We start from the raw sequence: 27,394 nt of genomic DNA on the forward strand, positions 1-27,394 counted from the left end.
TCCTATAACCAAGGACCTCCAGCAACCCTCCCTATTTATAATGACTGGTGGATGCAGGCTTATGGGAGACCATAGTGTCACACATGCAATGTGACCCGGTGACAATTGTGTTACTCATTGAGCCACAGCTGACATTGCGATGTGGACATTCGCCTTGGTGATTAAAAAATGAACATGAGCGTGCGAAATGGGTGAAGACAGATATTCCAATCTTCCTTGTCAAGAGCTCTCCAATTGGATGAGAGTTGGGGGAAGGTCTGTCCATTCATGGAATACACAGCTGCTGGTCCACAAATCTCACCAGGAGCTGGGCAACTCTGACAAGGGAATACTTTCGTCCAGGCTTTGGCCAGAGTAGAGCACTGCAGCTTTAAGACAGAAAAGCAAACAGCAACGAAACAAACAATGTCATTTGTTCATCTTAAAATGCCACGGGCAACGACTGCAATGTTTTGGAACAGAGCTCACTTAGACCAATGATTTGGAGTTTACAGATCTTGGTATCAAATAGAAGTATGCAAACAAGATAGTACCTTTTAAGAGAAGACTCCAATCAACCAAATGCTTTTTTAAGACTCCAATGTATCACTTGTGGCTATGGAAAAAGACTGTCTTAAGAGAAACTTTAGCTCCATAAGTAGCGTAGGCATTCCATTCTGTATTACTCATGGGCCCAGCTGGAAATTCCAATAGATTACAGCATAGTGCAGCTAAAATCCCTGCAATTACTTATGTTACATGACTGCCTTAACCCCATAACATTATGTCATATGTAGTACATCTTTGAAATGGAAGAAATAAAGGCTTATCTGCCAACTTCAGCTCAGTGTGTGAGGGCTGTTGGAGAATTGCTGGAAGCTCCTCAAACACTCCAGGTTCCAGGGGTCTCAAGAAGAATTTCGAGGCACAGGGCCAAGCAGAAACTTGTTGTGTACAGCGTGCGGTTCGGGAACAGACCAAACCGTTGGTCATCTGAGCAAGCAGTGCATTGATACAGCCAACTTAGCAATTAATGCATTGCAGACCTGTTAATCATATTTAAGAAAATAGGTAGTGGAAGTTAATAATTCATTTCAAGAATGCAGAGGCTGGGGTGTAAAGTTTACTGGATAACGAAAGTTAATTTAAACATCAGGGTCAATAGTACAACATGTCGGTGCACTGATGTATCAGCTTGTCAGAAAGCTGCTCACCACATATGGCAACTTGTGGTTATAGGTCAGGCCAGTAGGGGGTGCACAAGGTGGAGGCCACCTGGCAAACCAAGACTGAAATCCACCTGGCTAGTCTTATCTAGACTTGAGTTGAGATAATAAACTGAAGTCCTGCATCAATCATTTAGTAACTAAAGTGAATCTTACTCTTCCACACAATATTATTTAAGTAACAGAAGCCTTCAATGATTAGTTGGGTGGTCTCCTTCCCTGAAATATGATTTTGCCACCTTTTTGTACACACTATGACTAATGTGTACACAGCACTGCTTTGAAAGTACAGATACACCAACCAGCACCTTCAAACCCAGAAACACAACAGTTGTAAACGACCCTGTACCATTGCCCAATGGCATGGAACCCGAACTGATGTTCCAATTCTGATTAATAATCTGGCAGCAGAAAGAAACTGCTACCAGGCCTGGATTGATCCTGAAGTCAGCGTTGAAGAATAATGACTTTGGTGTTTTGATTTTTATTTTGGAATTGATTTCAATCGAGAGAATAATATTAATGCCACAGTTGAGGAAGAGGGAGCAGAGATATTGAATCAGACACCAATAGAGTCATAGAGTCAGAGAGATGTACAGCACAGAAACAGACCCTTTGCTCCAATTCATCTGTGCTGACCAGATATCCTAACCTAATCCAGTCCCATTGGCCAGCATTTCCCTCTAAACCCCTCCCAATCATGTACCCAACCAAATGCCTTTTTAAATATTGTAATTCTACCAGCTCCACTACTTCATCTGGCAGATCATTCCATACACGTACACCCTCTATGTGAAAACGTTGCCCCTTAGCTCCATTTTAAATCTTTCCCCTCTCACCTTAAACCTATGCCTTCTAGTTCTGCACTCCCCTACTCTGGGGAAAAGTTTTTGACTATACATGCTATACATGCCCCTTGTGCTTTTATAAATTCTAAAAGATCACCCCTCAGCCTCCAAAGGTTCAGGAAAAATAACCCCAGCCTATTCAGCCTCTCCCAATAGTACAAGCCCTCCAACCCTGGCAACATCCTTGTAAATCTTTTCTGAACCCTTTCAAGTTTCACAACATCTTCCCTCTAACGGGGAGACCAGAAATGATCACAGTATTCCAAAAATGGCCTAACCAATGTCCTATACTCAATGTATTGACCAATAAAGGCAAGCATATCAAACACCTTCTTCACTATCCTGTCTACATGTGATTCCACTTTCAAGGAACTATGAATCTGCACTCCAAGGTCTCTTTGCTCAGCAATACCCCCCAGGACCTTACCATTAAGTGTACAAGGACAAAGTGTGGACCACAGATGCTGGAGAGTCAGAATTGAAAAGTGTGGCACTGAAAAAGCACAGCATTGAAGTGTCCGGCATAAGCCCTTCACTAGGAATGTGGAGGGGAAGGGGGGGGGGGCGCTGAGAGATAGACATGGGTTGGAGGTAGGGCTGGGAGGAGGGTAGTTGGGAAGGCAATAGGTGGATATAGTTAGGGGTGATAGTGATAGGTCGGAGGTGAGGGTAGAGTGGATAGGTGGGAAGGAAGATAGACAGGTAGGACAGGTCAAGAGGAGGATTGGATCTAGGATTAAGTTGGGGGAGGGAAGATTTGGAAACTGGTGAAGTCAATGTTGATGCCATGTGGTTGAAGCATACCAAGGCAGAAGATGAGGTGTTCTTCCTCCCGACATTGAGTGGCTTGGATTTGGCACTGGAGGCGGCTCAGGACTTACATGTCCTTGGGGGAATTGGAGGGGGAGTTGAAGTTATCAGCCACAGGATGGTGGGGTTGTTTGGTGTGTGTGTCTCAAAGATGTTCCCTGAAGTGCTCCATGAGTTGGTGTTCTATCTTCCCAATGTAGAGGAGACTACATCAAGAGCAAAAGACACAGTAGATGAGGTGGGTGGATGTGCAGGAAAATCTCTGCCGAATGTGAAACAATGACTGTAGCTGTGCCACCTTGTGCTCCCATGAGAAGGTTGAACAGTTCATCAACTTCACAAACCCCTCCCTCCCGGACCTTAAGTTCACCTGGACCATCTCAAACACCTCCCACCCCTTCCTTTGCTGCCTTGGACGAGGAGAGAGTGGAGGTGTGGGTGTAGGTTTTACACCTCTTGCGGTGGAAAGGGAAGGTGCTTGGAGTGGGGGGCGGATTGGTGGGGAAGGCGTGGATCTATCGAGGGAGTCACAGAGGGAATGGTCTCTGTGGAGCGCAAATCGCACTGGGGAGGGAAATATATCGTTGATGGTGGGGTCTGATTGTAGGTGGCGGAAATGGCAGAGGATAATGCACTGTGTCCGGATATTAGTGGGATGGAAGGTGAGGACTGGGGGGGGTTCTATCCTTGTAGCAGTTGCCGGGGCGGGGTTCAAGGGTGGATGTGAGGAAGTGGAGGAGATGTGCTGGAGGGCATTGTTGATCATGTGGGACGGGAAAGTTTGGTCCTTGAAGGAGGAGGCCATCTGGGATGTTCTCTGGGGCAACTGATCCATCTCGGAGCAGATATGGCTGGAGGAATTGGGAGTAAGGGATAGCGTTTTTACACAAGGTGGGTGGGTGGAGTTGTAGTCTTGGTAGCTGTGGGAGTCAGTGCATTTGAAGTAGATGTCTGCGTTGAGTCGGTTGCTGGAGATAGAGATGGAGAGGTCCAGGAGCGAAGGGAGGTGTCAGAGATGGCCCAGGTGAAATTAAGGTCAGGGTGGAAAGTGTTTGTGAAGTTGTTGGACTGTATAACCTCTTCCTGGGAGCATGAGAAGGCACTGATATGGTCATCAATGTAGTGGAGGAACAGGTGGGGGTTGCTGCCAGTGTAACTGAGGAAGATGAACTGTTCCACGTATCCTGTGAAGAGGCAGACATAGCTGGGGATGATGTGGATGCACATGGCTACCTCTTTGGTCTGAAGGAAGTGGGAGGATTTGAAGGAGAAGTTATTGAGGGTGGAGACCAGTTCTGTCAATTGAATGAGTGTGCCAGTGGAGAGTTAGGTTGGCAGGAGAGGAAGAGATGGAGAGCTTGGTGGCCTTTACCATGGTGGATGGATGTGTATAGGGACTGCATGTCTATGATGAAGATGAGGCATTGGGATCGAGGGAAACAAAGGTTTTGGAGGAGGTCGAGGGAATGGGTGGTGTCCCAAATGTATGTGGGGAATTTCTGGACCAAGGGATGAGGAGATACGTTTGGTGGGGCAGGAGCAGGCAGAGACAATGGGTCCACTGAGGCAGTCAGGTTTGTGGATTTTTGGCAAGAGGTAGACCCAGGCAGTGCAGGGTTGGGGAATAATGAGATTGAAGGTGCTCGCTATGTCAAGGACATACAAGTTGTGGGCCTCCTCCACTGCCAAATCCAAGCCACCCAACAACTGGAGGAAGAACGCCTCATCTTCTGTCTTAGGACCCTTCAACTACACAGCATCAACATCGACTTCACTAGTTTCCAAATCTCCCCTCTCCTCACCTCATCCCAAATCCAACCCTTCAACGCAGTACCACTCTCTTGAACTCTCCTACTTTCCATCTTCCTTCCAACATATCCACTCCACCCTCCCTACCGACCTATCACCATCACCCCTCACCAACATCTACCAATCGCCTTACCAGCTACCTTCCCCTCAGCCCCACTGTCACCCTCCTATTTTATCTCTCAGACCCCTTCCGCCTCCACATTCCTGATGAAGGGCTTATGCTCGAAACATTGACTTTCCTGCTCCTCGATGGTGCCTGATCTGCTGTGCTTTTTCAGCTCCACACTTTTCGACATTAAGTGATTCAGTCCAACCCTGACTTGCTTTCCCAAAATGCAGCACCTCACATTTACTTAAATTAAACTCCATCTGCCACTCCTCAACCCATTGGCCCATCTGTTCAAGGTCCCATTGTGGACTGAGGTAACGTTCTTCGCTGTCCACCACATCTCCAATTTTGATGACGTCTGGCAAACTTACTAACCATACCTCCTATAACCACATCCAAATCATTTATATAACAGAGAGAAAGAAGGTTAACATCACTCAAAAGTCGCATAGTTCAGATGGGTCGCATCTAGTTGCAGCGGAACAAAAGTAATAGAGAAAGCAGAAATTTGAGCCACAATCTTTCAGTTTCCTTGGAGATGTGAGCAGTTTCAGAGCACTGGAAGATTGCAAATCTTACATTCTTCCTCAAAGAAGAAGGAAGATATAAACTGGGTAACTACAGGCCAGCCATTGATGAGAAAACCATTAGAGAGCATTGTCAAGGATAAAATTAATCATCATCTGTGGAAGCATGCATTAATAAAGGTCAGCCAACATGGATTTATTAAAGGAAAAGAGTTCCATCTAACTCAATTTTGAAACAAAAACAGAAATTGCTGAAGAAACTTAATTCTGAAGAAAGGTCACTGGACCTGAAATGTTAACTCTGCTTTCTCTCCAGCATTTAGTGCCCATCCCTAATTTCCCAGAGGCCAGTTAAGAGTCAACCACATGGAGTCACATGTAGGCCAGGCCAGCTAAGCATGGCAGTTTCCTTTCCTAAAGGACATTAGTGAACCAGATTTCTTTTTTTCTGACAATCAGCAATGGATTCGTGGTCATCATTAGACTCTTAATTCCAGATGTTTTTTTAAAATTGAATTCAAATTCCACCATTTGGGATTTGAATCCAGGTCCCCAGACATTACTTGGAATACCATTAGGCCATCTCCTCCCCCTAAGGTTAGCTCCTTATTCCCGATGTTTTAATCGAGTTTAAATTTCACTGTCTGCCATGGTGTGATTCAAAACCAGAACATAAATCATTCTGGATTATTCATTGAGTGACGTTTTGCCCAGAACAAAAGCAAAGCCAATGATTATGGTGGGAAAGGAATGCTAGGGATGTCAAATAGATGTAACTGTTAGGAGTGAAAAGGTGAAAATTTTCCACTCTGCTGAGAGCAAAGCTAACAAGATACAAACAAGACTCAACCAGGGGAGGGTGGGGTCATAAGTAAAATGAAGTATAGATTCCTTCATCCAAAATAGTCAGGATTTGGAGATGCCGGTGTTGGACTGGGGTGTACAAAGTTAAATATCACACAATACCAGGTTAAAGTCCAACAGGTTTAATTGGAAGCACTAGCACTTCATGAAGGAGCAGCGCTCCGAAGGTTAATGCTTCCAAATAAACCTATTGGACTATAACCTGGTGTTGTGTGATTTTTAACTTCATCCAAAGTAGTAGAACTCAATATTGAGTCCGAGAGGCTGTATAGATGCTAATGGTGCTGAAGTGGAAAATATTGTATTGTTCCTGCTGCTTGTGTTGAGTTTTGTTAGAACATTGCACATTGGATAGAAATGTTTACATAAAAGGAAGGCAATTTATTGAAATGACAAGCAACTAGAAGGTCAGGGTCATTCCTATGGATAGAGTGAAGGTGTTCCGCAAAGCAGCTCCAAGTCCCCTCTACGCCACACACCATCCTGACTTGGAAACATGCTGCTGTTAGTTCAATGTCACTGGTTTAACATTGTGAAATTCTCTCCCTACTGGGACTGTGGGTGTATCTACACCAAATGGAGGACTGCAGTCGTTCAAGAAAGCTGCTTACCACCACCTTCTCAAGGGCAACTAGGGACAGGCAATAAATGCTGACCCAGCCAGTGAGATTCACTTCCCATTCATGGATTGAAAAAGAAATGGAGACCAAAATTGCACACAGTTCTCAGGCATGGTCTCACCAACTGGAGCAAGATTTATTATCCAACACCTCGGAAATTAAGCTGTTCACTTGCCTAATTGCTGGCTGTACCTGCATGCTCACTTTTTCAGGCTCTTTGTATGAGAAAACCTAAAAATCTCTGAGCACCAACATTCCCAAGGCAGGATGATCGAGAGGTTAAAGTCAGCTGATGTTTCGGAATTGATAATAGGGGGCCTTAATGATAGTGTGGAAGTATGTTAGGAAGCTTATCTCAGGGTCAACTGTAACATCAAGGTTGTGAACAATCTGGTTCAGCCTGAAGATAACTGCAAGGAGAGGAGTCAGTGGCAAGAAAACAATCATTTCTGGCCCCTATCTCTTCCTGTTTGGGTCTGCTACAGGATTGTTGTTGGATGTATGATGGGATATGTACAGTAAACAGTGCTTTAGACTCGGGAGAACACAGTATCACAAAACAAGCACAGTTCAGATAGTGGAGCTTGAAGACAGGCGGCTCCATTCCTTCTTGAAGGATGGCTATCTGCTGTGGCAGACTCTGTCTATATCCTCTGCACTCACAGGCCACTCATATCACACTTAGATTCTGTGTGGTAACTGTCAAGAGTGTGGTGCTGGAAAAGCATAGCTGGTCAAGCAGCATCCCAGGAGCAGGAGAATTGACGTTTTGGGCAAGAGTCCTCCATCAAGTTGAAGGACTCTTGCCTGAAACGTTAATTCTCCTGCTCCGCGGATGCTGCCTGACCTGCTGTGCTCTTCCAGCACCACATTCTTTGACTCTGACCTCCAGCATCTGCAGACCTCACTTTCTCCTACTATGTGGTAACTGCTAAGGGTTGCTGCATCTTTGCTGTCAGGTTAGAGATGGAGAATTTTCCAGCATGGTAATTTAATCTTCAAGGAGGAGAAAGTGAGGACTGCAGATGAAGTGAATCTTCAGCCCATTGTGTCCACACCAGTCATCAAGCACCTATCTGTTCTAATCCCGTTTCCCAGCACTTGGCCCATAGCCTTGTATGTCATGGCACTTCAAGTGCACATCCAAATGCATCTTAAATGTTGTCTCAGTTCCTGCCTCTATGACACTTTCATGCAGTGACTTCCAGATACCCACCACCTTTTGGATGATCAAGACTCTGCCTTAAACCCCCTGTCCTTTATTTTAAACCTATGTCCCCTTGTTTTTCATTCTTGTACAAAGGAGAAAAGTTTCATTCTTCCGATCCTCCATATGCCCCTCTTAATTTTGCCTCTGAACCCCATTGTGCCATAAATTTAGAAATTAACCAACTGCAGTTTTAAAACCTTGGCTCTCCTTTCCTAGCACACTGGTCTGACTATAATAATGGCCACTGGGAGAAAATAAGGGCTGCAGATGCTGGAGATCAGAGTTGAAAGTATGGTGCTGGAAAAGCACAGCATCAGAGTGAACACTGTCATTCCACTGTAAGTAAACCAACTTGTGAGAATTGTTCTTTAAAGAGCAGTTTGCTTTCTCGGGGGCTAACTTTTACAAACAAATTTTGACATACAATAATGATTAAGTACAGAGAACAGAATAGAGGTAGGAGCAATATGAGGAAGGGGTTTCCTGTCAGGAGGCTTGGGAGTCAAGGCTGTAGCTTGAATGAGGGTTTCCTGAATACAGGTTATACCTGAAATGTTCACTTCTCCACCTCCTGATGCTGCCTGGCTTGTGGTATTCTTCCAGCCTCCTGCTTGTTTACCTGGGATTCCAGTGTCTACAGGTTTTTTTGTCTCTGAATGAGAGTTTCCGCAAAAGAGAAGCTAGAACGGGGGATGGTCACCATTGCTACAGAAATTGATGGTTTTGGCGATGGCATTCGAATGAGGAATGAAGCTGACCTCAGATCAAATGTGATGCCAAGGTTGGCTTAGGTTAATCTGTAGCTGCTTACAATGACTGAATAAAAATGTCCTCCAACACTGCTACTTTTCAGTAGGAGCTGTGTCAAACATGTGGCGTAGTGGATTTATGTGCTGCCTTCAAAACCATAATGGTTCAGAGGGCAGGTAGCTCAGCAGGAGGCCATCTGAAACAACAACAACTTGCACATTTAGAGAGCAAATTTAACATCGTCAAATGTGTCACGGCTCTTCACAGAAATGTAACCAGATATAATCCGACACTGAGGAGGTGTAGAGACTGAAGACTAAAAGCTAACTTTTTGACTCAGCTTTTAAGAAGCCACTTAAAGGAGGATAGCAAGGTGGAGAGACAGAAGGGGGAATGCCAGAGCTTGTTACCTTGGCATTATAGAGTGAAGAAAATTAGGGATGTGCAGCAGACAAAGTAAAATATTTTGGCTGCCTCAAATACTATGTGGTGACTTGTAAACGTGGCAAACCTTGATGTGTACAAGTGTCTGATAAAGCCAGGATTTTCTGATGCTGAAGTAAAAGTGAAAGCTGCTATTGAAGGCACAGAGAGAAATGACTGGTGCTCAGTTTAATCTGCGAATCACCACACCTCAGGCAAGGGGGTGGGTGGGCGGGGTGGTGATGGTGGGAAGGCAGGGCTTTAATAGTGATCTCAGTCATCATAGGAATCTGATTTACAGTTGGCATCACTGTGCATCAAAAGCCAGCCGTCCAGCCAAGTGAACATACTTGACCCCCTGGCAACGTGGCTAAGTAGAGTTGGGCAGCAAAACTTCAACTTCACATGAGTGACTAATCTAACCTTCACCAAAGGAAAGAGAGCTCTTGACAGCCGATCAGCCACTTTGAAGTGCAGTGATTCCAATATGCCACCCAGTCAATGGTCATTCTGAACACAAGATCCCACAACCACCCAAAAATATAAATGTTTGAATACATGTACAAATAGATTCAAGAACAGCTTCTTCCCCACTCTTATCAGATTTTTGAGTGGACCTCTCAAATGTTAATTCTGATCTCTCTCTTTCTCTGCACCTTCTCTGCAGCCTTAACACTGTACTCTGCACTCTGCTCTGCTCCCCTGATGCACTTTGTATGATACGATCTGTCTGGAGAGCACACAAAACAACACTTTTCATTGTAACACGGCACATGTTCCAACAATAAATCAATCAATCATCAAAAAGCAAAATGCTGCAGATGCTGGAGAAGCTCAACAGATCTTGCAGCATCTGTGCAGTGAGAAACAGAGTTAGGTTTTTGAGTCTGATATTACTCTTCTTCAGAACTGGCAATTTCCACACAACTCAAGTGATCATAGCCTTGGCTTGCCAAATGATCTTACGTAGACATTACAGCCTATAAATGGTAACTTTTCATAGCCTTATCCCTCGAATACCTAGAAAAAACTCTGTGGAATATTTCAATAGAATCCCTACAGTGTGGAAAGAGGCCATTCAGTCCATTGGGTCTGCATGACCATCCCACCTCCCCGCCCCCTCCCCCCCCCACTCTATCCCTGTAACTCTGCGTTTCACATGGCTAATCCATCTAGCCTGCACACTCCTGGATGCTGTGGGTAATTTAGTACAGCCAATTCACCTAAACTGCACATCTTTGGACTGTGGGAGGAAACCAGAGCACCCAGAGGAAACCCACACAGACACGGGGAGAATGTGCAAACTCCACACAGACAGTTGTCTCAGTCTGGAATCAAACCCAGGTCCTTGGCACTGTGAGGCAGCAGGGCTAACCACTGTGCCACCACGTCGCCCCAATTTGTTTTGATTTTGTCCCTTATACTTTTATTTTTGTCTGTTTTATCTCATTTCACTCTTCCTGTCTTGCACTTTATGGAATTCCTCCTGAAAATTTATCATCCAATGCCTGAAGGAGAACTGAACATGCGTGGTCCTTCCTCACATACGTGTGTGGACTGGGAGAGTTTGCAGGTTGTGTACTAACAGACAGAATCTTGGTGAAGCCCTCACCCAACATCCACGTGTGCTACCCCCCAGGATGTTGGCTGGAGGATGGAGCAGAAACTGGAGCTCATTTACATCCCCTAGTCCAGAGTGAACTTGCCAAGTAATTTGTGAATTAATACCAATCCTTGTTATTGTGCTTTTCTTTGCAGATTTAAATTAATTGCTTGTGAATCTGCCACATCATTCTCCTGTAGATATGACTCATTAATTAGAAAGGACAATTACACAAGCCTTCATCAAAACATTTCATCCCAACACTAATCTAGCAACTTGGTGAAAAGTATGTAAGTAATGCAAGCACAGCCAATGCTCCCTATCTCCATCCAGCATGAATATATGGGTTTATATATACATAATCTATCTATCTATAAAACCTATGTATATTGCATATATATATATATATATATATATATATGTATGTAAAATATTGGAGTGGTAACCTTAATGCCCCATTATCACTGGCAATGCAACATTTATAGCTTTAAATTAAGGGGGGGTAGATATAGGACTGATGTTAGGGGTAGGTTCTTCACTCAGCGAGTCGTTAGTTCATGGAATGCCCTGCCAGTAACAGTGGTGGACTCTCCCTCTTTATGGGCATTTAAGAGGGCATTGGATAGGTATATGGAGGATAGTGGGTTAGTGTAGTTTAGGTGGGCTTGGATCGGCGCAACATCGAGGGCCCAAGGGCCTGTACTGCGCTGTATTCTTCTATGTTCTATGTTCTATCTCTGCCTGGAAAGTGTCTAAAGTTTACAATTGATTCATGTGGGATAGGCCTCTATTCCTGTTGGAAATCTTGGCCCTATGTTATTAAGAGGACTTTGTTGGTCTTTTAGTGGGTAAAATCAGACAGTGTGTAGTGCAGACCCCTATTTGGTTCCACAGATGATGTAACTGCACAAACAGGGGGCAACAACAGCTAATCCAGGCTGCTATCACCCATGGGATCCACACCGTCCTGCTCATGGTTCCCGATTGCCTTTAATCTGCTGGTGTTACCAGGAGCCCTGAGAGGCCTCAATCTGGTGATAAGATTCTTCCATATTCCATATCCAGCCAAATCTAGCTGAGGACCAGACTGATTATATAATTAATGATTAGTCTTCCACTTTGGAGCAAAGAATAAAAGAAAGCAGCGTACTATTAGAGAGATTGTAGAACTCTGATGTACAGAGGGATCTGGGTATCCTAGTATATGAATCACAGTCTGCAATTCATCAAGTGATAAGGAAAGATAGAGAAATGGAATTCAAAAGTCTGGATGTTATGCTCCAGCTGTACAGACCTTGGTGAGATCACAGCGGGAGTCCAGCTTTCTTTTCCTTATGTATTTCTTTAGATGCAGCTCCGAGAAAGTTCACTCATGTAGGAAGGGTTTAGAGGGATTTGGGCAAAGTGCTGGCAAATGGGACTAGATTAGGTGAGGATATCTGGTCGACATGGACAAGTCAGACTGAAGGGATTGTTTCCTTGCTGTGCAACTCTATGACTGCTTCTTGTGATGGGGGAGTTATCTTATGAAGAAGGTCGGAATCCGTTGGTGTTTCGAAGAAAGATGAATGATCTAATTGAAACTCACAAGATCCTGAGGGGACCTGATAAGATGGTTGCTGAAATAAAGTGTCTTCCTTCAGGGGAGGCTAGAACCAGGGGACACTGTTTAAAAATGACAGACATTATTTTCCCTCTGAAAACTGTTTTCCTGGAGTCTGGAGCATGCAAGACATTACATATTTCCAAGACAGAGAAAAAATAATTTCTTAATTGACAAGGGAGTCAAAGTGTATCGGGGTAGGTGGGGAAATGGAGTTGAAACCGTAGATAGATCAGCCATGATCATGGCGAATGACAAAACAGGTTCAAGGGCCAAATGGGCCAGTCCTGCTTCGAATTTATATGTTTGTTCAATCAATTTCTCTAATGTTGACTAAGAAACTCCCTGAATGTACTGGAATCTTTAGGGAGTACACCAAAATGCAAGACCTCGGCTGAGTGGATCATACAAAAGAAAACACTTAGACTGTAAGGTATAGGAGTAGAGTTAGACCATTCAACCCAGGAGTCAACTTTACTGTCCAATCGTGGCTGATAGGTTTCTTAATCCTATTCTCCTGCCTTCTTCCTGCACCCTTTATTCTCTTACTAATCAAGAACCTATCTATCTCTGTCTTAAATACACACAATGGCTTGGCCACCACAGCCCTCTGCAGCAATGAGTTCTACAGATTGACCACCCTCTGGCTGAAGAAATTGCTCCTCGTCTCAGTACTAGAGGGTTGTCCCTTCACTCTGAGGCTGTGCAAGTTATCCTAGTCTCCTCCTACTGACAGAAACATCTTCCAGTGTCACAGGATCCTGTCGGTTTTGTGTTGTATGAGCAGACTGCTCAAATCGTTGCATGAAACCAAAAGGTTCATTTCTGAGGAATGTTTATTGAAGGTGACATTGTGATCAAGCTCCAAATGTGTAGCTGGATTCACAGAGAATTCTGGCTTCTTCTGCATTCTCGGTAGTCTGTCAAGAATCTTACATTATTCCACTTAACTAAAAAACTTAATTCATTTAAAGAGATTTGCAAGGATAATATCATGAGCAACCAGTGGAGAGGCTGGGGCTTTCTTCTCTAGAACATAAAAGACTGAAGGGATATATTGACAAGGGAGATAAGGTGTACCGTGGGTAGCTGGGAACTGAAGCTACATATTGGACTCAAAATGCTGCTTCTGTCTCTCTCTGTCCACAGATGCTGCCACACCCGCTGAGTTTCTCCAGCAAACTCTCTGTTGTTATCTCATATTTCCAACACTTGCGGTATTTTGCTTTCAGAAGACTGAAGGTAACCTGACAGTGACCTTTAAGATTGTAAAAGGGTTTGGTCAGGTTGACAAAGAGAAAAGGTCTCCACTTATGGGCGAGGCCGGAATACAGGCCACAGGTGGACAATAATAAATTGAATGGAGAAGTCAGGAATTTCTTTTCCCTGGAGAATGGTTAAAATGACCAGAGCAAGGCACATTTGTGGGAAAGCGATATAAACACGTGGGGAGCAAGCTGAGGATACCTTGCTAATGTGATGAGATGAAGAGTTGGGAAGAAGAAGGTTGACAGCAAGCATGGACCAATTGGACTGTTTCCAATATATTACCTTATTTCGTATTCAATGTAATATACAAAGCAACTGTCTCCATGGGTTGCCACCTTGCTGGAGAGGCTTGAGTGTTCCATTGATCCCAAGAGTGCTGCCATTAGGAATTCTCAACTCCTGGCAGGGTCACCCATGACAATTAGGCCTGAAGGGAGGAGACAGACAAAGCACAATCCAAAACAAGTCCTCAACGGCGTTGCTAGATGACTAAAGAAATTGTGGGTTTGTTTAGGAAAATGAAGGGAGCATATGTAAGGTATAGACAGGATAGATTGAGTGAATCCTTACAAGAGTATAAAGGCAGTAGGAGTGTACTTAAGAAGGAGCTCAGAAGGGCAAAAACAGGGACATGAGATAGCTTTGGCAAATGGAGTTAAGGAGAATCCAAAGGGTTTTTACAAATACATAAAGGACAAAAGGGTAACTAGGGAGAGAATAGGACCCCTCAAAGATCAGCAAAGCGGCCTTTGTGTGGAGCCGTTGGAGATGGGGAGATATTAAACGAGTATTTTGCATCAGTATTTACTGTGGAAAAGGATATGGAAGATATAGAATGTAGGGAAAAAGATGGTGACATCTTTAAACATGTCCATATTACAGAGAAGGAAGTGCTGGACGTCTTGAAATGCATAAAAGTGGGTAAATCCCCAGGACCTGATCTGGTGTATCCTAGAACTCTGTGGGAAGCTAGGGAAGTGATTGGTGGGCCTCTTGCTGAGATATTTGCATCATTGATAGTCACAGGTGAGGTGCTGGAAGACTGGAGTTTGGCAAACGTGGTGCCACTGTTTAAGAAGGGTAGTAAGGACAAGCCAGGGAACTATAGACCAGTGAGCCTGACCTCGGTGGTGGGCAGATTGTTGGAGGGAATCCTGAGGGACAGGATGTACATGTTTTTAGAAAGGCAAGGACTGATTAGGGATAGTCAACATGGCTTTGTGCGTGGGAAATCATGTCTCACAAACTTGATTGAGCTTTTTGAAGAAGTAACAAAGAGGATTGATGAGGGCAGAGCAGTAGATGTGATCTATATGGACATCAGTAAGGCGTTCGACAAGGTTCCCCATGGGAGACTGATTAGCAAGGTTAGATCTCATGGAATACAGGGAGAACTAGCCATTTGGCTCAAAGGTAGAAGACAGAGGGTGGTGGTGGAGGGTTGTTTTTTAGACTGGAGGCCTGTGACCAGTAGAGTGCCACAAGGATTGGTGCTGGGTCCATCACTTTTCATCGATTATATAAATTATTTGGATGTCAGCCATAAGAGGAATGGTTAGTAAGTTTACAGATGACACCAAAATTGGAGGTTTAGGGGACAGCGAAGAGGGTTACCTCAGACTACAACAGGATCTGGACCAGATGGGCCAATGGGCTGAGGAGTGGCAGATGGAGTTTAATATAGATAAATGCGAGATGCTGCATTTTGGGAAAGCAAATCTTAGCAGGACTTATTTACTTAATGGTAAGATCCTAGGGAGTGTTGCTGAACAAAGAGACTGTGTAGTGCAGGTTCATAGCACATTGAAAGTAGAGTTGCAGGTAGATAGGATAGTGAAGAAGGTGTTTGGTATGCTTTCCTTTATTGGTCAGAGTATTGGGTACAGGAGTTGGGAGGTCATGTTGTGGCTGTACAGGACATTGGTTAGGCCACTTTTGGAATATTGCGTGCAATTCTGGTCTCCCTCCTATCAGAAAGATATTGTGAAACTTTAAAGGGTTCAGAAAAGATTTACAAAGATGTTGCCAGGGTTGGAGGATTTGAACTATAGGGAGAGGATGAATAGGCGAGGGCTATTTTCCCTGGAAGGGTGGAAGCTGAGGGGTGACCTTATAGAGGTTTATAAAATCATGGCAGGCATGGATAGGGTAAATAGATAAGGTATTTTCCCTGGGGTGGGGGAGTCCAGAACTAGAGGGCATAAGTTTAGGGGTGAGAGGGGAAAGATATAAAAGAGACCTAAGTGGCAACATTTACTCGGAGAAGTGGTGCATGTATGGAATGAGGTGCCAGAGGAATTGATGTAGGCTAGTACAATTGCAACATTTAAAAGGCATCCAGATGAATATATAAATAGGCAGGGTTGATAGGGATATGGGTCAGGTGCTGGCAGGTGGGACTAGATTGGGTTGGGATACCTGGTCGGCATGGATGAGTTGGACCGAAGGGTCTGTTTCTGTGCTGTATATCTCTATGACTCTCTAACAGCGATCCAAGCAAAAGACATTTATGTGATAATAATATCTGTGACAGTCAATGAGGGCTGTTGGGAAATCCCCAGTCTAAGTGCAGTACCATTCATGACTCCTCAGATACTGCAGTCATCCATGTTCAAATGCAGCAGACCTGGACAATATCCAGGCTTGGGCTGACAAGTGGCAAACAACATTTGCATCTCACAAATACCAGGCAATGACCATCTCCAATAAGACACAATCTAACCACTATCCCTTGGCATTCAATGGCATACCATTACCGAAACCCTACTAACAACTTCCTGGAATTTACCATTGACCAGAACCTCAATTGGACGTGCCACATAAACATAGTGACTGAAAAAGCAGGTCAGATGCTAAGAACTCTGCAGTGAGTAACTCACCTCTTGAATCCCTAGAGCCTATCCACCATCTACAAAGCACAAGTCAGGAGTGTAATGGAAAACTTCCCACTTGCCTGGATGAGTACAGCCCCAACAACACACAAGAAGCTTGACACCATCCAGGATGAAGCAACCCCTTTGACAGGCTTCACTTTCAGAAGCACTGACTCCCTCCACCAATGAGTAGTGTGTACTATCTACAAGACGCAGAAATTCACCAAAGATCCTTAGTCAGCATCTACTAAATCCACAACACTTCTATCTCGAAGGAGAAGGGCAGCAGATACATGGGAACACCACCACTTGCAATCTCCCCTCACTACTCTGAATTATATTGCTGTTCCTTCACCATCACTGGGACAAGATCCTGGAATTCCCTCCACTTTGGCACTGTATGTTTACCTACACAACGTGGGCTGTGGCAGTTTAAGAAGGCAGCTCACCACCACCTTCTCAGGGGCATCTAGAGGTGGGCAATAAATGCTGGTCCAGTGAATAAGGTAAGATCGTCAAGGTTTCCTTGCTACTGGAAATGGATCTACCTTCTGTCAAAGATCTTAATTCTGCTAATGTGCAACAACATTCCCACATTAAAAGATGTCTGTCACAAGAGGAATGCAGCTGTAGGATTGGGCTCATCAGCCACACAAGAACACACAGAACCCAGGACCAGTGACACGGAATTTCCTAGGAAGACAATCATACTCATTAGCGATTGATTGCCACATCTGACAATACAAAACAATCTCATAAATGGAATAATGAGATAAATGTATAAAGATTGAAAGATGTAGGGTGGAAAAGAATCTTCAGACTTGAGGGAGCAACTGGAAGAAATTGCAATTAACTCAATGAGACATTTCCATGTGATTTACATCATCACGTCCTGTATTTGCCAACGGTCTTTGACAAAGAATGTTCCCTTAGATGTTCTGTGGGTACACCAGTTGTGAAGAAACTCTGTTCATTTTTCACTGCCAATTGACAACAATTTACGTTTTAATTAGCCTTCACAGAAGACATGCTTAATTTTCTGAAATTGCCTATCACACTGAGTCAGCATATTATTTTATAAACCTGCTGAGTCATTGCTCACGAACCACAACTCTGTAAAATGATCTTTGGGACAAACTACAGATAAAATCTGCCTTCGAAATAGTTTTATTTAATCTTTTCATTTTCTTAGCGACCCTCCACATCCCTGCTTCCTGTTTAGTCTGTGCTGAGGTGCAATTAACTGAGAGTCAGTCCCCCTCTGGTGCAACAATGATATTCATTTGTATAGCACTTCTAATTTGATAAAGCATCACAAGTCTCTTCACAAGTACACCATTGGGCAAAATACCACAACACATAAGGACACATGAGGATGGCCGAGATACTTTGTCGCTGCGTTGTTTACACTGAATACAAGAAGATTAATTGATAATGGTAACAGACCAATTCTCACTTTGAGGGGCTTTCAATACAGAAGCTTTGGGATGAAAACACTGGGTGGCAGCTATCTCTTCGCTGGTACAGAGGCATTTGTTCCCACTGCCAATGTAAACTGCCAACTAGACAGACCACAATTCAAACTCACAACTGTCCCTAGCCTGTGTGGTACACTGGTGAAACATTCCTGAGCAATCCGAGTGCAGTCACTTGTTGAAAGCAAAACAGATGGCAAATCTATTAAGAGTAATGCAATAATAGAATAATACCTGGAATTGTCACTGGTAGCTCAGTGCTGCTACTAGTGGAATCCTGAGTTCCATTGCTCTTCTCCATTCTTGACAGTTCTCTTCCCTGCTCTTGAGTGCTTGGCGTGTCACGAAATATTTTGTCTTTTTTTTTGTTGAAAAGTCTCTTCTGTAAACTGAGTTGAACCAGATCACACCCTGGAAACACTGCTGATGGGCATAATGCCAGAAGAGCAGCAGGGCTTTCCAATCCAGAGGGCAGATTGGAGTGAGGTGGGGAGGAGGGAAGGTGTTGAGGAGTTGGTGGTGGGGAGGGGGGAGGGTGGCGATGGTGAGGGAGAATGAAACAGCAGACTCTAATCTATGTTAACATTGTCATTCAGAACTGAAACAAAAAAAACATGACTGGAGACATTCGTCAAGAAAGAAAACTCCAGCTGAGGCAGTTAATTGTTTTGACAGGAAGTTTGACAGTCCCTGACTAATCAGCTGGTCCGGGTGAAGAAAACAGGATATTCTGTAGTTTTAAAATGTGGGCTTCACAATCAGGGCCCATTTGAGCTGTCTACATCAATGCCTGACAGATTGATACTCTAAGCAGCTGCCTTGGAAAATAAAGCACCCAACACACTGAGTTACTTGTTTTGTTGCCGTCGGGATTTTGTATTAAGTTGCTTGTTCATTCCTTTCGGATTTTACTCAGTATCGTACTGAACATCTGCAATTCATTGCCTGTGACATTATAAACAAGGGAAGGGCACGCTGATTATAAAGCATGTGGCTTTTGGGAAAACAATAATAATGAAAATTTGACGTCACACAGGCAGCAAATGGTTTCGATTTGCGATGGGTTTTTTTGCACCAGTTTGAGAGTTGGGTTTATCATTTTCGGTGTTTATATTAAAAGTTCTGGAGGATATTAAAAAGTAGAGTGTTTATTTAGTTTCAGTTTAAGTGGGATTGTGTTATCTTGGAGTAAAAGCACCAATTTTCCTCCTAATTCCAACCTAAAAAATGGCTATATTTGGACCATCCACACAGTCCCCTTCCCCCTAAAAATCACTGCCAAGCCTTTAAAATAACCTTGTGTAATCTGAACAAACATTTTTTTTACAGTTAACAGCTGGGAAAGAAAACTGTGGCAAGATCTAATTAATTACATTTCTTAATTAGAAGTGAAAACTTCACGAAAAACACACACATCCTGTCGATGTATTCTGAAGAGCAAATATGATTTATTTTACTCATTCATGGGATGTGGGCTTCGTTGGTTGAGCCAGCATTTATTGCCCATCCTGGATGCTAGAATTCCCTTCCTGTGTGGGAAACAAGAGAACGTTGGGGTTGGAGTATAGAAGAGCACTTTGTTTTCTTTTACATGGCTGCATGGCTTAAAATAATTGTGTTCAGAAAATTCTCATAGATGCCATGATGCACTTTGATGTCAAAACAATCCAGAGTGTTACAGCTCAGGAAGAGGCCCTTTGGCCCACTGTGTCCATTCTGGTCACCAAGTGCCTTTATTCCTGAAGAAGGGCCTGTGCCCGAAACGTCGAATCTCCTGTTCCCTGGATGCTGCCTGACCTGCTGTGCTGTTCCAGCAATAAAGTTTCAACTTTGATCTCCAGCATCTGCAGACCTCACTTTCTCCCCTTTCTACTCTTGTCCCATTATCCAGCACTTGACCTGTGTATGTTGTGTTGCTTCAAGCAATCATAATTTAAATACTTCTTAAATGTTGTGACGGTTTCGGTCATGATAACCCTGAAGAAAGGTCATACCCGAAACGTTGACTTCTCCATCTCCCGATGCTGCCTGGCTTGCTATGTTCTACCAGTCTCCTGCCCGTCTACACCAGCATCTGCAGTTTTTTTGTCTCTAACTACAATGAGTTCCAAATGTCTACCACTCTCTGGGTGAAAAGAAAAAATTCCTTAAACCTTTTTTAAACTTCCTCCCCTTTACCTTAAATCTATGCCCACTGGTTATTGATCCCTCAATCAAGGGAAATATTTTTTCCTATCGACCCGACATACGGCCCTCAGAATTTTGTATATTTCAGTCTCCTGCTCCCTCAACTTTCTTTACTCTGAGGAAAATGACCCCGGCCTATCTAATCTTCCTTCATTCAGGAATCACTGTAGCACAGACAATGTCCTGGTGAATCTCCTCCACACTGTCTCAAATACAATCACACGCTTCCTGTGACATGATGACCAGAGCTTCACACAATACCCCAGCTGGGGCCTAGCTAATGTGAGACGCAGCTCTACTGCAACCTCCTCGTAACATCTTGCCAATTTGCTCATTGTTAAGGTCACAATCCACAGATTATTTGTGGATCTGTTTAATTTCATTGCTAGCTGCTCACACTTTCAATTCCTCAACTAATAAATATGCCTTCTTGACCTATTTATCCAACTGCCCAGGTGCCTTCAAGAACTGTTGACATGCTTGAAACGGCAGTAGCAATGCCAATGCCAGCCACATGCCTCCTCTGAGCGAGACAGGAGTGACTCTGAGCTAGCTGGCCAGAGCCAGTGTACTATGGACTAGTAAATAAAGGGTGACTTGGTGATGGGATACCAACCTCTGTGTAGTTATTTCAATGCCCATCAAGTTCCTTCTGGTGCTCAGGTCCTACAATTATTGTTACTCCCTTGCCTTGATAGTTCTCACAAAGTGGATCATCTAACTCTTTTGAAGATTAACTTCCATTTGTTCAGCCCATCTGACCAGCCCACCTATATTGTCCTATTATCTAACATTTGCCTCCTCTCTATTTGCCACATTAGCAATTTTTTGTGTGATTTATGTACAGCACGGAAACAGACTCTTCGGTTTAACTTGTCCATGCCGACCAGATATCCTAAATTAATCTAGTCCCATTTGCCAGCACTTGGCCCATATCCCTCTAAACCCTTCTTCTTCATGTGCCCATCCAGATGCTTTTGAAATGTTGTAATTGTACCACTTCCTCTGGCAGCTCATTCCATACACACACCAAACGTTGAATGAAAAACTTTCCCCTTAGGTCCCTTTTATATCTTTCCCCTCTCATCCTAAATGTATGCCCTCTTGTTCTGGACTCCCCTGCCCCAGGGAAAAGACCTTGTTTATTTATCCAATCCATGCCCCTCATGATTTTATTAACCTCTGTGAGGTCACTCCTCAGCCTCTGAAGCCCCAGGGAAAATAGCCCCAGCTTACTCAGCCTCTCCCTGTAGCTCAAACCCTCCAACCCTGGCCATATCTTGGTAAATCTATTCTGAATCCTTTCAAGTTTCACAACATCCTTCCTACAGGAGGGAACGGGAACTGCACACAGTATTCCAAAAATGGCCTCACTAATGTCCTGTACAATTGCAACATGACCTCCCAACTCCTATATTCAATGCTCTGACCAATAGAGGAAAACATACTAAACGCTTAGATTAGGTTACTTACAGTGTGAAACAGGCCCTTCGGCCCAACAAGTCCACACTGACCCACCAAAGCGTAACCCACCCATTCCCCTACATTTACCCCTTCACCTAACACTATGGGCAATTTAACATGGCCAATTCACCTAACCTGCACATTTTCGTACTGTGGGAGGAAACCGGAGCACCCGGAGGAAACCCACGCAGACACGCGGAGAACGTGCAAACTCCACACAGTCAGTCGCCTGAGTCGAGAATTGAACTCGGGTCTCTGGCGCTGTGAGGCAGCAGTGTTAACCACTGTGCCACCGTGCCACCCACGCCTTCTTCACTATCCTATCTACCTGTGACTCTATTTTGAAGGAACTATGAACCTGCACTCCAAGGTCTCTTTGTTCAGCAACAGTACCGAGGACCTTACCATTAGTGTATAAGTCCTGCTAAGATTTGCTTTTCCAAAGTGCAACATCTCACATTTATGTAAATGTGTGCCCTGATTTGTCTTTCCGAAATGCAGCATTTCACATTTATCTAAATTATCTCTTGTGTCCCCAACTATCGATGTTAAACTTGCTTGCCCCTGGTTCCCTGATTTGTCTCTGCATTCCCTTGCGACCCCTTCCTGAATCACATTTGCTGTCCTCCAGTTGTCTGACACTGCTCCAGTGGCCAGAGTGGATTTGAAAATTGATATCATGGCCCCTGCGATCCCTTCCCTAGCCTCCCATAGCAGCCTGGGATACACCTCAGCTGGGTCTGCTGGCTTGTCCAATCAGTTCTGAGGAAGGGTCTCTCGACCCGAAACGTTAACACTGACTTTTCCCCTCAGTTGCTGCTAGAACTGCTGAGCTATTCCATCAATTTCAGTTTTTGTTTCTGATTTCTAGCATCTGCAATTCTTTTGGCCCCCATTAGCAGCTATCCATTCTCCCAGGCTAACCATTATCCACTCTTTGTCCGTCCAATTTGGGGTAAAAACAATGACTGCAGATGCTGGAAATGAAGGGCTTTTGCCCGAAACATCGATTTCGAAGCTCCTTGGATGCTGCCTGAACTGCTGTGCTCTTCCAGCACCACTAATCCAGAGTCCGTCCCATTTGGACTGTCTCTCCATCTATTGTTTACTCCTTATCCTCCTCTCCCCACCCTATCTTCTGCACAAAAAACAACTTTTTTCCAAATACTATCAGTTCTGAAGAAACATTAACTCTGATTTCTCTCCACAGATAATGCCGGACTTGCTGTGTTTTCTCAGCAATTTCTGTTTTTGTTGCTGTTGTTGACCACACACAGTCTACCTGCCAGGCTGACTTGGCTTTTCTTTTATGCTGGTCTGTGCATCACCCACTATTGTGCATCCACTCTGCATTCCACTGTCCAGTTTCAATCCCCACCAACAGTGCAAGCAACCCTTCCACCCCAACAAGGAAGTTGGTTACATTTCTGTTCAGTACAACCCCTTCACTCATACAGGTGCTATATTCCCCAGAAATATCCAGTGATCCAGAAATCTACAGACACCCCTTTTGCACTATCTCTTCAGCCCCTTATTCATCTGCTCCCACCATCTATTCCTATATTCACTAGTATGTGACACCAGGAAATTATAACCTTTGAGGTGTTGCTTTTTAATCTGTTACACAGCTCCCTAAATACTTGTTGGATGACCACAAACCTCTTGCCACATAGATTGATGATACAAATTTTTTAAAAATTCATTCTTGGGGCGTAAGCATTGCTGACTAGGCCAGCACTTATTATCCGTCCTAGCCACTTTGAAGAAATGACAGTGAGCTGCCTTCTTGAAACGCTGCAGTCTACATACTGTAGACAGATCCACAATGCCATTAGAGAGGGAGTTCCAGGAGTTTGACCCAGCGACACTGAAGCACCAGCCATATATTTCCAAGTCAGGATGGTATGTGGCTTGGAGAGGAACTTGAAGATCCTGGGGTTCCCATGTATCTGCTGCCCTTGTCCTTCTAGATGGGAGTGTTCGTGGGTTTGGAAGGTGCTGTCTGAGGATCTTTGGTGAATTTCTGCAGTGCATCTTGTAGATGGTACACACTGCTGCTGCTGGAGCATCGGTGGTGGAGGGAGTGGGTGTTTGCGGATGTGGTGCCAATCAAGCGGCTGCTTTTCTCTGTATGGTATCAAGCTTCTTGACTGTCATTTTAGCTGCACCTATTTGGGCAAGCGGAAGTATCCCATCACAGTCCTGACATGAGTCTTGTAGATGGTGAAAGGCTTTGGGAAATCAGGAAGTGAGTTATTCATGTTTGTAGCCATTATACTTTTGTGACGAGTTAATGATAAACTGCTCAGGATGTTGATAGTTGGGGATTCAGTGATGGTAGCACCATTGAATGTCAAAGGGCAGTTGTTTGATTATCTCTTATTGGAGATGGTCAATACCTAACATTTGTGTGGCACGAATGTTTAGATAAGATTAGATTCCCTATAGTGTAGAAACAGGCCGTTCAGCCCAACAAGTCTGCACCGACCCTCCAAAGTGTAACCCACCCAGACGTGTTTCCCTATTTTACCTCGACTAATGCACCTAACGCTGTGGGCAATTTAGCATGGCCAATTCACCTGACCTGCACATCTTTGTTTTGGAATGTGGGAGGAAACCAGAACACTTGGATGAAACCCATGCAGATACAGGGAGAATGGGCAAACTCCACAAGACAGTTACTTGATACTTTTCAGCCCCAGCCTGAATATTGTCCAGATCCTGGTGCTTCAGTGTCTGAGGTGTCCCAAATAATGCTGAACATTGTGCAATCATCGGCAAATATTCCCACTACTGACCTTATGATGGAGGGAAGATTATTGATGAAGCAGCTGAAGATGGTTGCGTGTTGGACACTACCATGAGGAACTCTTGCGGAGATGTCTTAGAGCTGAGACTGACCTCTGACAGTTCACCATCTACCTTCAGAATTCCTTGTACCTGTTCAAAGTCATCTTTGACCCAGCACCCAGAGAGACAACACACCACTCTGACTCAGCCTGCACCTTTACAATAGCCTGCTTTTATCCCGCACTATTAACTGGCCTACCACTGTAATTCTTCCTTTCTGTTTGTTCTCAATTTGCGCTTTAACTGCCCCCCTGAGGATCCAGTGACCCTTCTTCAGAACCATTGGAGTTTTGAGGAAGGGTCACTGGACCTGAAACGTTAACGCTTCACAAATGCTGCCAGAGGTGGCACGGTGGCTCAGTGGTCAGCACTGCTGCCTCACAGCACCAGGGACTCGGGTTCGATTCCAGCCTCGGGTAACTGCCTGTGTGGAGTTTGCACATTCTCCCCATACAATCCAAAGATGTGCAGGTTAGGTGGGTTGACCATGTTAAATTGCCCATAGGGTTCAGGGATGTATAGGTGAGGTGCATTTAACATCAAGAACAGCTACGTAAGAATTTTACTCATTGACTACAGTTCAGCCTTCAACACTATTATCCCCTCGAGACTGATTACTAAACTTAGCGATCTTAGGCTAAGCCCCAGTCTCTGCAGCTGGATTCTCAGTTTCCAGACCCACAGGCCACAATCTACACATTAACAGCACATTAACAGCACAGAGGTGGAAAGAGTGGAGAGTGTCAAACTCCTGGTAGTGGTCATCCACAACAAGCTTTCTTGGACTGTTCATGTGGATGCACTAGTTACAAAGGCCCAACAACATCTCTTCTTCCTCAGGCAGCTGAGGAAATTTGCATGATGGCGAATACCCTTGCCAACTTTTATAGGTGTGCCATTGAAAGCCTTCTGTCTGGATGTATCACTACTTGGTATGCCGACTGTACCATTCAAGATCGGAGATAGTTACAGAGAGTGGTGAACTCGGCCCAGACAAGGCCAACCTCGCATCTCTCGAATCCATCTACCGGCCCGCTGTCAAGGAAAGGCCGCCATCATTCTCAAAGATCCATCCCACCCTGGCAATGTCTTTCTACAACCTCTACCATTGGGGAGAAGGTACAGAAGCCTGAACCAGCCAGTTTTGTAACAGTTTCTACCCTACTATTGTTAGAATACTGAATGGACTCACAGACTCTTAACATTCGCCTGTACCTGTGTTTTTGCTTTTGCCGCTGTTTACCTATTATTTACTTATCTATGCTACTTAACTCTGTGATCTGCCTGTACTGCTCGCAAGACAAAACTTTTCACTGTGCCTCGGTACACGTGACAATAAATTCAATTCATTAGTCAGGGGTAAATGTAAAGTTGTAGGGCAATCGGTTTGGGATACTCATCAGACAGTCAGTGTGGACTTGTTGGGCTGAAGGGCCTTTTCCCATACTGTAGGGATTCAAGAACCTGCTGAGCTTTTCCAGCAATTTCTGATTTACAGCATCTGCGATTCTCTCGGTTTTTTGTTAACCATCACTCTCCCTTTTCCAAATCAGAAAAACTGTTCTTGAGAGAAATGCAGTCTGAAGATTTAATTAATTTACTCCAGAGTGGATTCTTGATTGGCGAAGGCAGTAGTAAGATGGCACAGGCTTACTTTTCCTTATTCTTCCATGGGCATCACTGCTAAGTCCATCCTTAATCGCCCTTGAACCAAGTGGCTTGTTGGGTGGCTTCAGGTGGCAGATAAAAATCAACCACATTGCTGCGCATCTGGCGTTACAGGTAAACCAGACAAGAATGGGCAATTTTGTTCCCTGAAAGAAATTTGTGAACTGCTGGGATTTTGTGGCAATCGATCATTGATTCATGGTCACCATTCTTGACAGTTATCAACTGAAGTAGCTCAGTTGAGCAAGTGTTAGACTGATGACCTAAAGGTCCCTGGTTCAGGCTTGGGTTTTGGAAGAGTAAGAATGTATCTTTCTCCAGTTTTATGTGGTGCAATGGGTGACTCACAGACATAATAAATGTCCCAGTCAGCTGATAGCTATTGCTTTATTAATTGTACTCAAGTTCCACAAGCTGCCATGGTGAGATTTGAACTTATGTCCCCAGGATATAAGTCTGGACTGTGAGTTCAATGACATTACTACTCGAATTAGTTTGCTGTTGAAGGCAGCATGTTGGCCAGGATATCAGAAAATGCCTTGTGCTTCTCTGTATGGTGTTTTGGGATCTACCTTGAACCCACTATGGAGAGATAGTAGCTGAGTGATAATTACATCGGACCAGTATTTCAGAAGCCGAGATTAATAATGCTGTACAGACTTGAGTTTAAATCCCATCTTGGCAGTCAGTGAAATTTAAATTTAATTAATAAATCTGAAATTAAAAAAAACAGCTCCATTAGCGGAGATTCTGAAATCATTGATTACTGTTAAAAACCCATCTGATTAACCAATTTCCCATCCTTAATGTACTGTGCAATTTGCTGTGGTCTATATTTGATTCCAAATCAATCTGGTTGACTCTTAACCGTCCTCTAAGGTGGCCTGGTGAGCTACATAGTTTAAGGATGATGTGGGCAACACTTGTTGGCATTACAAGTAACACTCACTTCCCACTAAAACAGGCTCACAAAACCTCGACTGAGTATTCAGCCATAGATGGGGTAGTTGCAGATGCCTTGAGATGCTACACCAGAAATATGCAGGATTAGCACCCAAACACTGATCAATATTAATTGTTGTGATATTATCAGTATGTGTGGGCTTCCAGCATGCAGTTCATTTGAAGGTGTTGACTTCCACATGGTGGAGGGATTCAGAATGGATGAGGGAGAGGGCACTCGGTTTCTGGGACAGGACACAAAAATTTTTGATAGACATCCAGAAG

The 27,394-nt window shown here is 44.1% G+C and overlaps 1 protein-coding gene across 2 annotated transcripts in view; it reads right to left on the bottom strand.

Moving 5' to 3' along the window:
* The window catches only part of LOC122554152 (uncharacterized), a 263,936-nt gene extending 245,120 nt beyond the window's left edge, over positions 1–18,816 (bottom strand). Inside the window, exon 1 of one of the 2 annotated variants that reach the window (XM_087990428.1) lies at positions 18,233–18,816. In XM_087990428.1, the coding sequence (XP_087846554.1) occupies positions 18,233–18,299 (67 nt within the window). In that variant the 5' untranslated portion in view covers positions 18,300–18,816. The remainder of the gene's footprint in view (positions 1–18,232) is intronic. The other variant, XM_043698725.2, reaches the window with a different exon arrangement.
* Positions 18,817–27,394: the final 8,578 nt, after the last annotated feature.

The sequence above is a fragment of the Chiloscyllium plagiosum genome, unplaced genomic scaffold, assembly GCF_037043375.1.
Source record: "Chiloscyllium plagiosum isolate Xiang-an unplaced genomic scaffold, Cpla_swu_hap1 HiC_scaffold_9, whole genome shotgun sequence".
NCBI lineage: Eukaryota > Metazoa > Chordata > Chondrichthyes > Orectolobiformes > Hemiscylliidae > Chiloscyllium > Chiloscyllium plagiosum.